Below are 13838 nucleotides of genomic sequence, written 5' to 3' on the forward strand. Positions count from 1 at the left end.
TGACAAACGACTTGATCCAATTTAAGTGACAAATAAAACGAATTATTGTCGAAGGGGCGTTCAACACGATATATTTAGGGAAAATAATATAATAGACACGCGAATTAAACGCTCGTAAACAAAAACATATTTCACAGAGAGCCCCTTTTCCTCGTCTTTTTGTTACTAGGGAGATATATGTATTTTCGTTTTATTTTCGGATTATTCTGAACGGAAGTGAGGTTATATGAATAAACAGAGTTTTAGTGTTTTGAAGTGAAACTTCGTTAGGCGCGTTGAGAGTAAAATTTTAAGGTTGCGTCATGGCATACCGTCACGTCATGGAGTAAAGCGACGGTTTGGTATCTTTGAATCTTGCCAAAGAAGTTTCACTTCTGACACGTGTGCTCGGCACAAACGCTCTCTTATTTATAAGTTAATACGAAATTAGAGTCAGAATTCATTCAATTTATTGTAACCAGATGTTTGGAAGATTTTATAGCGAGTGATAACGGACAGACTTTATTATGAAACTTGGCTAAAATTAGATAAAATATTGATAAACTTAGAACATAATTTTATAAATGTTCAAAGATTGATTCATAATATTATTAATCATTGATACATCAGCTCCAGTGAAGATATAATGTAAAATCTCTTAAAGTTAACAAATCAGTAATTAAAATATATTGTTGGTTCATTGATTGATTAGCTGCCTAATCCTTGTAGAGAAAATATTAATTATATGAAACAAATGAGGATTATAAAGTTATTGTTATTAATATTCATAATATATTAAATAGATAATTGATATAACAATATTAAGCTTATGTTTATATGTATGTGCAGTTGAGTTGAATACCTATAGCATTCTTACGTAAGTAGGTATATAAATACTGCCTGAAAAATATCACTGTAGATGTTCATAGATTTACATTATGTATAAACAACTGGCATACATGAAACTACTACTACCATTAACTAATCACAATATTGTATCATTAACTTAAATGATATAAACATTTTCATAAGAAGCATTCAACAATAATTAAAAAAATCATCCGCTTTTGATCTACATTCTTCAAATAAACACATACAAATTTATAACACTCCTGTATCAGAAGTGTATAATTATCCATACTAATATTATAAATGCGAAAGTAACTCTGTCTGTCTGTCTGTTACTCAATCACGCCTTAACTACTGAACCAATTTGCATGAAATTTGGTATGGAGATATTTTGATACCCGAGAAAGGACATAGGCTACCTTTTATTGCGAAATATGTACCACAGGCGAAGCCGGGGCGGACCTCTAGTATAAAATAAGAACTAATTATTATTTAATAAACCTAGTTGCAAAATATGAACTAATTATTAATTTAATCTATATTCATGACTTAGTTTCATTAAAGATTCCAGAAACTGCAAAGATATCCTATAATCTATACTGGATATATTTCAAGTGTACTCGCTCAGGATTTCACGCCAGGGAAAGCTGTCAAGTCAAGCCATTTCCACGATATATAAGCCACTCTTACGAAGTGTCTTGGCTTTGAAGTTAGTATCGGCTTGATCGCTGTATAGTATTAGAATACTGAATATTTAATAGAGGGGAATTCTGTAAGAAATGTCGTGTGAACATATTTTTGGACTTGTTAAAAAATTAAAAGTCTTTGTTGTTGTTTGAAGTGTCGTATGTAGTGTGTAGACAGTCTAAATAATTTTCCATAATAAGCCAAACTTTGTTTGATATTTTAAATAAACGTAATTTTTATCATTGAGTTACTATGTACTACGTACTAGAGAGGACATCGCTACTACACTATTTGCCCCGCACCGCCGCGCTTGTCGCACAGATTTTGTTCGTGGTGACTGGTGTCCTCTCTATACGTAGTAATAATACCTCAATGATTTTTATATGAGTTATGAAGGTTGCATCCAGATCTTTCTTCCTTTTTAAAATATAAATCGTTGCTTTAAATTAAGTCTATAGATTGAAGTTTTATGCATTAAATGTACACAACATTTTAGAAATTTAATAATAATATATTTATTAATATATTATAGAAAATTCCCACTGAAACTCACTATCATTTACAAAGTAAAAACTATCCATATCTAAAATAAAAACGAATTGCAACCATCGGCTAATGGAAGGCAACAAATGCTGGTACTATAGAAATTTTGCGTCGTTACAAAGATATTAAAGTTTGTACGTTGAACTAGAACACTCATAAAGTCGAGATTTGTCTCGCAGGATGTATAAAACTGTAGAAGTGAAGCCAAGTGATATCTAGTGGGACGTGTTTCATAGCTTATACCTAGTTTCGAGTCAAATCTAGTTTTTTGAAGATGGTGACCAATCAATGCTTTAATGAAATCATTATTTGCTATGCCAATACATCTATACTTATATTATAAACCTGAAGAGTTTGTTTGTTAGAATGCATTAATCTCAGGGACTGCTGGTCCGATTTGAAAAATTATTTCGGTGTTAGATAGCCCATTTATCGAGGAAGGCCCTGAAGAGTTTGTTTGTTTGAATGCATTAATCTCAGGGACTGCTGGTCCGATTTGAAAAATTATTTCGGTGTTAGATAGCCCATTTATCGAGGAAGGCTAGGTATATATCATCACTATGACCAACAGGAGCGGATCCGGGTGAAACTGCGGGGCGTAGCTAGTCAACTACATACTTATATTAAAATCGTTTAGTACTGTTTTGTTTACGCCTCAAAAACTCAGAAAGTTCTACATAGTCAATTTTGACACTATATACCTTCAATGACAGGGGGCTAGTTTAGCGTATATCTCTTATATATAAAATTCTCGTGTCACAATGTCAGTCTGCATACTCCTCCGAAACGGGTGGACCGATTCTCATGAAATTTTCTGTGCATATCGGGTAAGTCTGAGAATCAGCCAACATCTATTTTTCATATGTACCACGGGCGAGGCCGGGGCGGGCCGCTAGTTTCTTTATATATTCGCTGGCTTAGTATTCCGCTCTTAATTACTGTACCAAAGGTTAAGGTTAAGTAAAGTATAAATATCAAGTATATCTATCTTTTTCCCCAATTAAATTTCTTTATATCTGTCTTTTTGAAATCACAATCAATCAAAACACTTTGGAAGTTGTGTTTTTTCTATGAATTAATGCAATTGAGAATTATTCATTCAAAACCGTTACTAGTGTTGTTGAAATGAACGTGAAAAATGTATTTGCATGCCGTTGAATAACGGCTATACATGCTGAAATAATGTATCTTATTCTTAACACCTATGTATACCATGTTTACTTGCAAATAAATGATTTATTTATTTATTTATTTGAAATAAGTGAATTCGGATTCATTATATCGAATGCTTAATAAGAACATTTTCATTATGGCACTGAATTGAAGCATTCAATATAATGATGACTACATTGGAAACCATTTCGGCGATTTTAAAATGGCCGCGAAAGTAAGTTCTTTATTGATACATAAACAGTTTATTTGAATGATTATCTCCCTGATATTGAAATCGAGCGTTTAATAATAGTTATAGTTAGGGCTGATTTTTCAATCCTTGGTTAAAACTTATTCGTCGAATAATGTATAAAACTACCATTTTAAAAACGTATTCTAATTGCCCGTATTTGACAGTTTACGTTACATTTTAATATTATCGTGTAATACTTTATTGGACGGATAAGTTTTATCCAAGCATTGAAAAATCGGCCCTTAGTATAATAGTTTTGCGTGGTTTTAAACAAATGAATGTGTTCTCAATTTAAAGCCTATACTTAAAAAACAAAGCGTATGTGCCGAGCACACGTCAGAAGTGAAATTTCTTTGACAAGATTCAAATATACCAAAATAGTCGCCTTACTCATTGACGTGACGGTATTGCCATGACGCGACCTTGAAATTTTATTCTCAACGCGCCTAAAGAAGTTTCACTTCAATAATGTATTATATAAAAACATGTTTTTCGCTGTTTTGTATCGGTACTGAATACTTAAGATTAAGTGGTACACCTGCACCTACTATAATAATTTAAAATATTATACGACAATGTGAGTGTCATGTATGTACCGATAACCGACCTCAACATCAATAATAATTTATCTATACATATAATAAATCTGTAGAAGGGCCAATTCTGTACATTGAAAATATTGAAAAAATAAATAGCAGGGGGTGTTACTGGATCGATACCAAACCCAAATATGTGATTAAAAAAATTTTTGTCTGTCTGTCTGTCTGTCTGTATGTGAAGACATCACGTGAAAACTAACGGTTCGATTTCGATGAAACTTGGTATAATTATACCTTATTATCCTGGGCGTAAAATAGGATACTTTTTATCCTGGAAAAATACGTAGAAAAAAAATAATCTTAATTTTTCAGTTTTATCCATAGACGTTGTTCTGTAGAACCGCGAACACACGTTGGGTATTATTACAGGCCTAGCCGTATTTGGATCCAATAGATATTTATAAGATGTTATTGTCAGAGTTACTCAAAATGGAGAAATAAACCACCCACGCGAAGACCCACATCCGCGCGGACGGAGTCGCGGGCCGAAGCTAGTAATTAATATGGCTGAACAAATATCGATAAAAATGTTAACGTAAATATAATCTAACTTTTATTTGAAAAATGAAACGTTCTAGTTGAAGAAATTTATTGGAGAAATATAAGCTGGTATAAAGTTTAAAATTTCTGTTTTAATAGTTTTATATCAAAGAACAGAGCAAATTGCTTCTTTCGACGGAATGCTTTAAAGAAATTCTTGATGTACTTATTTAAAATTAATTAACAAAATTTTCCTTTATATTGTTGGTGTCACAAATCTTTGATTTCTTATAACTAGTATATTAATAGAACATTCTTGTGAAAATAGTTACCTGAAGTCTGAATAAAAGGAGTAAAATTTAATTGTTCTGAGAAAATTACTTTTTCGTAGCACTGTCTACGGCGTAGACGCCTCTATAATAATAGTGTATTTCATATCACATTTCGCATTTATTTTTGGCTTATTGTTTTTAAATTACTTATTTGAATTATTTTTGTTCGCAATATTATAATGGTAGGTAATATTGCGCCTAAAATTATTTCTAAATTTCTAAAATTATTTGCGTCTATAAATTCCTAGAATATTTTTCATAACAATCCCGACTAAATTTATGCTAAAAAATCCGTGTAAAAATACACAAAAGCTAAAAATCAATGAACACAACGTATACCAAATCGTATCGTACAACGTCACGATAATCGGACAATATCGTGTCGTACGACGAATTTCGGCACCGCAATTTCATATTAATATACCCAATAAATCGCTAAACGTACTGCAAGGGGGTATAATGTCCATATTTGCATATTGGCTTCAATATGACGTCATTCTCGTATCGTGAACGCTGTCATAATTTATTGACTTTCTCACTGGAAACTTTATTTTATCGTGACGTGATGCGCTTATAAATTTTGCATTTTGAGCAGTTTGCGGATATTCAGTGTATGCTTTATGTGTTAAATATAATCCTCTTGATAATATTTCAACCAGAAATTTGCTTAACGACATTACTTTTTGAGCGAGATTTTTTTAGTGCTATGTAAACATTTAACAGATGCAATAGTACGGTACATTTGTTAACGTAAATACGTTACAATTATGGGTTCGATATTCAGTAGAGAATAATAAAATAAAACCGGCCAAGTGCGAGTCGCTCTCACGCACCGAGAGCTCCGAACAAACCCATTTTTTGACCCTTATCTTGTAGGAAACATAAATTTGATCACCTACTTAAAGTTAACAGCCCATCTTCAACAAAGGCAAGTGACCTTCGTCCACAGGTCAGCTCATTAACGTCTACAAAGGAAGTCATAGAATTAAAAGCAATACAAACAATAATTAAAACGCCTTTGTATCAAATACACGTAATTGTAAAAGATTTCCCACTTTTGCAACATGCGGAATAAATAATTTAGACTCTCGTCCCTTCGACGTCATGAAGGCCGCGAAGGGTTAATTGTATGGACATTGGATTTATGAAGGAACAAAGAAATATAGACCTTAAAACAATGTAATAGAACTCGAATTTAAAGTGGAGATATTTTTAGAATAAACCTATAGTATAAAAATATATTCTTTGCAAATCTCCAGCTAAGTTTGTGGATTAATTATGAATTTAGATTAGAAAAGACAAGGAGTGTTAATGTAAAAATGTTCATTGTTAGACTTAAAATAGAATACTTAATACAGTGTTTTCATGCACGTTTAAATTTAAAACTATTTATTAAAATAATAGAAATTAGGTGTCGAATTACCCTTTTTGAAAGAAAATGCTCCACGAATATATGCACAATGCACATACCTTATGTTAATGAAAGTAATAGAACATTTAAATAATACAATCAATAATCCAAATACATAACGATATTTCCACATAAAAATTCAATTAATGAAAAAATAACGTTTCTTGGAAATCTCTTCAGCTCTTCAAACTTATGAAAAATTATAAATAATTACTCTGAAACTGTTTGAATGTAAAGTTACAAAGTTATTATATTTTTCTTCATTTGTAAGAATTTTATATCATTTAATAACTATCTGTATAATTTCGATCTACACGTGTGTTGCTTATAAAATATTTTGAAGCAAATTAAAATGCTTTTTTTGCTTTTTAATAAAAAAAAAAACTATATTGGAATCGTCCTATTATTTTTTATACTCTTACTAATATAATGGTGACCGCCTCCTTGGTACAGTGGTTGACGCGTGAGCGTAGCACCGAGGGGTCCTGGGTTCGATTCCCGGTGGAGACGAAGAAAAAAAAATTTCTTGGTCTGGTAGGACACAGAAGGCTGATCACCTACTTGTCCCTAAAGAAAATCGATCAGTGAAACAGCTGATGTATAATGCATCTGCCCCTTACCCCACTAGGGGACATGGGACTTCACTTTTACTAATATAATATGTAATTTTTTTAATGTGTGTACTGGACCGATTCGAAAAACTATAACCTCCTTTGAGCTTAGTATACCAACAGTGGGACACCCTGTATATGTCGAAAATTAATCTAAATATTCAAAATTAAAGAATAACTAAACCAAGCATTTTTATCAAAAACATTCTAGTTCTAACCGAAAACGATCAAAATCTACTTTGTACTATATAAAACAATAGACTGTCTTCATATTTTATGAATTCTATTCTCGTATTAAAGTAAATGTCTTATACAGAAGACTTTAAAATGGAGAAAAATAAGAGCAGAATTTGTACTGAAAAAATATTTTCTGAGCGAGAAAATGCAAAAGAAAGTATTTTTTTAAGACGTTTTGTATTCTTGTTATATTAAAGTATTATTATCAAGTCTTCTGTTTAATCTGTTTGCTGTTTGCGACAAACAATACTACTGATCTGATTTTAATGCAGTTTTCATATATATTAAATAGGGGTGCATTTATTTATTTATTTATTTACGGCTTACGCCAAACCATACATATATTAAACTTAATTCTAAACTTATCACTATGTTCTTAGGTACCTCTTACATTTTTCACCTATCATTCCCATCCCTGACACAAACAAATCATATACTGGTGCAGAATTGAGGAATGAGTTCAGCAGTGAAAGCATGCGAGGCACCGGAGACTGCTGCTGCTGCATTATAATGTTGTACAAGTTTTGTATAAATTAATGAAAGAATAATGTTATTGTTACAGATATTGGAAAATTGAAGCCTTCCAGGAACATATTCTAATATATATTATAAAGGCGAAAGTTTGTAAGGATGTATGGATGTATGAATGTTTGTTACTCTTTCAGGTAAAAACTACTGAAAATTACAATGAAATTTTGCACACATATAGAGGGTAACTTGGATTAACACATAGGATAGTTTTTATCCCGGAAATCCCACGGGGACGGGAACTATGCGGGTTTTCCTTTGCAAACGCGGTCGAAGCCGCGGGCGGAAATCTAGTATTATTATAACAAAAATCTTGAAGATACAACAACTACAACTCGTTAACATTATCATGAATAAGGAATACATTTTTTTTAAAGGTAATAACGGAGTAGTTTCTTTCATTAAGTTTCATGAAAACTTGTGTTATTTTATCTTTCAACTACGATCAAGAGAATAATTAAAATTGTATTCTAATTATGGTGCATTTACATCATACGATCATAGAGCTAGAGCAAGAGCATTCGTGATCTTTTAAAGTAAATGAAAACTCGTATTCAGTGTTGTTCAGTATTAGAACATTGCATAGAATCTTTCAAACGCATTATGAACAACGAAAGAATGCTCGACGCTTGTTTACACTAAAATAATTTGACATAGTGGGGTTAGGATGAGCATTCGCTCGTTTGATGTAAATGCACCGTTTAAGGGCCGATTTTTCAATCCATGGTTAAAACTTATCCGCCCAATAAAGTATTACACGATAATGTTAAAATGTCACTCGTAATCTGTCGAAGACGGGCAAAGAATATATTTTTGAAATGGTAGTTTAATACGTTATTCAACGAATAACTACTAACCAAGGATTGAAAAATCAGCCCTAAGTATTGTTAAATAGTGGACACTGGCAACTATAAAATTACTTATGTAAATTTTTATGCACGCTTTTATAGTGTCACTTTCGAAATGTAAATTGCAGCTGAGTTCTTTAATTATTGAAATAGTAGGAGAAATGTTAATGTGGAATAAAATTAACATCTGAAAGGAAAGGTGAAATAAATTATTTTCAATATTCTTCTAAAGTTTCAGAGTTGCGTAGCCTAAATATTGTATTAGCGAAAGAATGAGTTCTTGATGAATTATTGAAGGCAGATGTTCACTTTTTTGGAAGTTTTATCCTTGTGTATTAGAAAGTTGATGTAAATATTCATCATAATATTATATGCATTATAAAATATTCAATGTTTTGGTTGGTGTAATGTGTGTGTATGTATGATGATATATAAAATAAGTTTCTTAAAAATTAAGGTATCATCAATTTTGTGTGTATTATTTTCATATTTTGTTCGGCACAAACCTTTTCTTCAGATTTCTATTTCCTGTGTGAATGTTCTACATCTAATAATATAACCAACCCTAACTACTCAATAAATTGTATATATTTGATACTAATGGTTTACTATCCCTTTAAAATACAGAAATAACCAAATATAAAACATGTATTGGTACAAGTGTATCGACGTCTAATTGACGCACAGTTTTATTTCTAACTAGCTTTCCGCTCGCGGCTTCGCCCGCTTTATCTAAAATCTAATAAATTATACACCCTGCCTCTTGAATCACTCTATATATTTAAAAAAACCGCATCAAAATCCGATGCGTAGTTTTAAAGATTTAAGCATACATAGGGACAGAGAAAGCGACTTTGTTTTATACTATGTTTATTTCTAATCAAGATCGATAATAAACTAGCTGATGCTTTATATTATTGGTAATCAGAAATAAATTGAGATTTAACGAAACATTAATAGCCTTGATAACTCTCTTTCATCTTTATTTCTAAAGATTCTTTTAAAAGTTTTTCTATTCATTTTATCACAAATTTAGATCAGACGAATTCGCACCTGCGTTCCTTTGTCCCCTTAAGTACTGAAAAATTACAAGTAAAATATCTTGGATGAATTTTATTCAAATGCGATTTCAATATGAGCGGCATACAGGAATGCAATAAAAGTCGGTTGCGTGATATAATTTGAATATTTATTTCGTAATGTCACTGGAACAACGTAAGGGTCACACGCCACCGATGCGGCGACAGCGGCTGACAAACAAAATAAACGATTGTATCAGAAACTCAAGGTATTTTCGCGTCATTTCCTCTGCCCCGCATTGGTGGACGGTGGCCCTTAGAGCGAGCGGCGATGTCGCTTTGGACTCGGAACGACACCGTCGCGGCTAGCATAAACTATAAAAACAATTCTCAACATTCTATATCGTATTATGTATATCTTTATTTACAATTATCTAACTTATATTTACACTAACTACAAACGGGTATGTATAACATACAAGCCGAAATATACAATGATGATGATAAATAGTCCTCTCTATAAATACATAGCTATATATTTTAGTATTTCTTATTGCGACCGCGGCGATGCGTGCCGAAGAGAATGCGCGCGAACGCTTGGCGGAAATCTGGGCTGAATATCGTGTAAATCACAGGGTTGAGAGTAGAATTGAAATAACCGAGCCATAAGAAGAAGCTCGCTAGATAGTCGCTTATCACACACGTTTGGCATATTGGCATAACTAGCGCCATTATAAAGAATGGCAACCAGCAGAACACGAACGCTCCAGTAATAATAGCAAGAGTTTTTGCTGCTTTTCTTTCACGTTTCGCTTCTAAAGATTCTTTCTTTTCTTTCTGCGAGGGACCCGGAACGATCGATCGTTCAGGTTTAGAACCGTTTGTAACGGTTGAGGAAGACTTTTCTGGAGACACAGCAGCTGGTAATTTTTCGTTTATCGTAAACGCAGTGGTACGTGGCTCTTCGTCCAGCGTGTCCACTGTTGATGTGCTCTGACCTTCAGTTAGTAACAACGCAGCGGCAATCGTTTCTGCTCTTGTGCGCTGGTTGCATTTCTTGAGATTTAGAAATCGTTTCTTTACGAACCTTCTGTCTCTTGCTGATTGTACTGGCCTCCCTGAAGGCGGAGCTCCGTCAGCTGATGTAGGGCGAGCGGGTGGCGGCTCTCGACGTCTTCTTATTCGTCTCCGTGCTGTTTGGAATATCTTCCAGTATAAGATAAGGATTACAGTGAGGGGGACATAGAACGTTGAACACGTTGCAAAGATTTGATACGCGAGATCTTGACTAACGAGGCACTTTTGTTGTTGTGTTATCCTTGCGAGGTAATCGGGGTCCTTCCAGCCTAACTGGGGTGCGAGAGAGACGACTAGCGCTGCTCCCCACACGAGAAAGATCATTGTGAAGATCCGTTTCTCATTTCTTATGTGGATATAGTCGACGTTTGTGACAGCCCAGTACCTAGAAAAAAAAAACAAACCATAAGCGTCGAATAATTCAGGAATAATTGAAGGAAATTACGTATTATGCTATTTCTTTATTTATTTTAATTATTGTATGGTCGTTTGTCGCATATAAATTGTACATCACGTTAAGTTAGATATTAAGGTTAAACAAAAAAAGTGTGTGCGTGTAACCTTTACGCGCGATTGAAGTAAAACGCACATGTCAATATAACCTTGTTATTGAATATTATAAAATGTCGCAATTGTCAGAAAATTTATTTTTAATTTACTTATTTTAAAAGTAATAAATAAACAAGTATATTTAGAGATTTTCAAAAAATTTTGCAATTTAAAATAATGTTTTTAAAACTGTTGAATTTTTCATTCACTTTGCTATTCACAATTGATCCGTTTGAAAATTTGAAAATAAATAATCCTAATTGATTATGATATTTGCCACTAGCTGGCGTATAAGTCAAGAAGCGTGTAGTAGGTATATGACATATACTTACAACCAATCAGAATTATTATTTTTAAATGGCGGAAACTACACAGCGTTACTTCCGTCAGAAAAAAAATCTGAGTTACTCCCTAGTCGCGCCTAAAGAAGTTTTACTTCAATATCTAATGCGACATAGTTTCAATAACAAACGACCATCACGTTAACGCTCGAGGACAGTAGCTAGGATAAATGCCAATACACATTATCTGCGTCACTTATTCGCGTCTGTGGCTACTTTATGATGCGAATGGAATGCGGAATGCAAGGATTGGCGTCAGAGCATTCTGTGGAAACTGGGGATATAACTAAATAGTGTTACAATGCGCTCGGATTCTTAGGATTGTCGGATAATTGGCGAGATTAAATGTATTGTTGATTAAATATCGACCTATTTCAATGTTGTGTAGTTATAAATATTATATTATCTTTGGAAATTAGCTTTCAAGTTGACTATAAACAAAGGTATTTGAACTATCCGTTGCATAGATTTTATTTTACGTGTTGAGTGCTAAATTTTGATTTTTTTTTATTTCTAAGCGATCAAATGTACAAGTAACTAGTAACATTGCTACTTGTACATTACAAATGAATAATATAATACTTGGCTATATGTACATATTATGTATATTTGTATTTTAAAGTCATACGTGTTAAAGTTATTTTAGTTAGTACCTCGTACTTAGAAATACATCAGTTCTGTAGGGATATAAAAGCAGTTTCAACCCACGCACCCACAGTTTCAATCTAAACTTTATATCGGTGCATCCTCCGATATACTCATACTACTACTAGACTAGGTATAGTTCGTGAATAGGCAGGTCCACATAGAGCGAGCAGCCTCGCGATGCAATTGCTGCAAGATGCAGCACGATCTATGTTGACATGGCACAGTTGAAGAAAACATTGAAAACATTGGAACACGCGATTTCCTCAACCAAGCCAAATCTACATACCTACACCGTTGCTCGCTCTATGAGGAACCGCCTATTCATATTTTTCTGTTTAACTAACTGACTCAATTAAACATGATTTTGACACTCTATACTTCAAACTTTGAACACTTCTCGAGGATCAGTTACTTTAGAAAGAAAGAAAGAAAGAAATAATTGTTTCAATAATATAATCTTATTAAAGCCTGCTTTTTTGTTTTTACTATATTTATTGCTATTACCTGTCAGTGGCGATGGCAACTAGATGAAGTATGGATGCCGAGCTGCAGAGCACGTCGCTGGACGTCCACATGTCACACAGCTCGGGTCCCAATATCCAGCCTTGGCTGACCTGTGAGTGATATTGATTGAGTTTTTGCACTATTGCGGTTTCAAGGGATGACGGATGCTTTTGTGTTGTCGCTTTTATAGATTGCATTGAAACGTTTGACTTGTTGTAATTTATGTTTGGGACTAAATTGTTTCACTAGTTTCATTTAACGTTATTCGTTATACAACGGCATATCAGTCAAGTGACTGAAGTAAATGTAACAGTACTATTATATTTTAAAACATTAATTTATTATTCAATTTAAATTGCATTGTATTTAAAGAGTACCACAAGGAAGGAGACATGGGCCAGCATTATTTATAATATACGTTAATAACTTATTCAAATTGCCTTCAACATTTTTAAGTAAAATAGACTTGATAATTTAAATGATAGTTATACAGATATTTTTATTAAATACATTACCTCATACACAGCTCCTAATGGCATGACTAGACACGCCACCATCAAGTCAGCCACCGCCAGCGACGCGACGAGGTAGTTCGCGACATTCTGTAGATTCCTCTCTATTATTATTGCAGCTATAACGAACACGTTACCTGGGAACAAAATAATTGATTAATGACCATTACTATTTGTTATAAGTTTTATTTTAACAGTGTGGTCGTTCGTAGCTGATAGTTTTAAGTGGAACGGAGTGTTTAAAATCTGAACATAAAGAAAATGAGCACTTTTAAAAAGCAAACGATGTTTGTATTTTGATTGTTTATGTTATACAAAAGCTGTAATATAATTCTTGAAAAAAAAAGTTAATGAAAGTGTTGATTGACACTATATTCCGTATTTTCTGTACCCTTTGTTAATTTACTCACATAACATTCTCCATACTATGAATAGGCTATACAAACCCTCAGAACTACCTCTCTCCTGCTCGTTATCGATACCGTAAAAAATAAATATTCGCCAACATGAAAATTCAGTAACTATGTATCATAGAGCCTTCCATTAGACTTGGCACCCCATATCAACACTAGTGAAAGAGAATTTCATTCAGTACAGACAGCTATATAACAAATCCCGTACCTTTCAGATAGCGCCCTCCTAAATGACCTTAAGGGTGTTATACAGTGACTGAGAGTTT

General features: G+C 33.2%; 1 protein-coding gene across 1 annotated transcript in view; it reads right to left on the bottom strand.

The window, feature by feature from the left end:
• Positions 1–9690: 9690 nt before the first annotated feature.
• LOC149903227 (5-hydroxytryptamine receptor-like) overlaps positions 9691–13838 on the bottom strand; it is a 62769-nt gene continuing 58621 nt past the window's right edge. The window contains exons 4-6 of the mRNA XM_090108491.1: positions 13163–13296; positions 12648–12757; positions 9691–10990 (exon numbers count right to left, since the gene is read on the bottom strand). Coding sequence (XP_089964617.1) covers positions 10069–10990; positions 12648–12757; positions 13163–13296 — 1166 coding nt within the window. The 3' untranslated portion in view covers positions 9691–10068. The remainder of the gene's footprint in view (positions 10991–12647; positions 12758–13162; positions 13297–13838) is intronic.

The sequence above is a fragment of the Colias eurytheme genome, chromosome 13, assembly GCF_061535395.1.
Source record: "Colias eurytheme isolate Ceu_HAF_F1 chromosome 13, ilColEury1 Martin Lab GWU primary, whole genome shotgun sequence".
Lineage (NCBI taxonomy): Eukaryota > Metazoa > Arthropoda > Insecta > Lepidoptera > Pieridae > Colias > Colias eurytheme.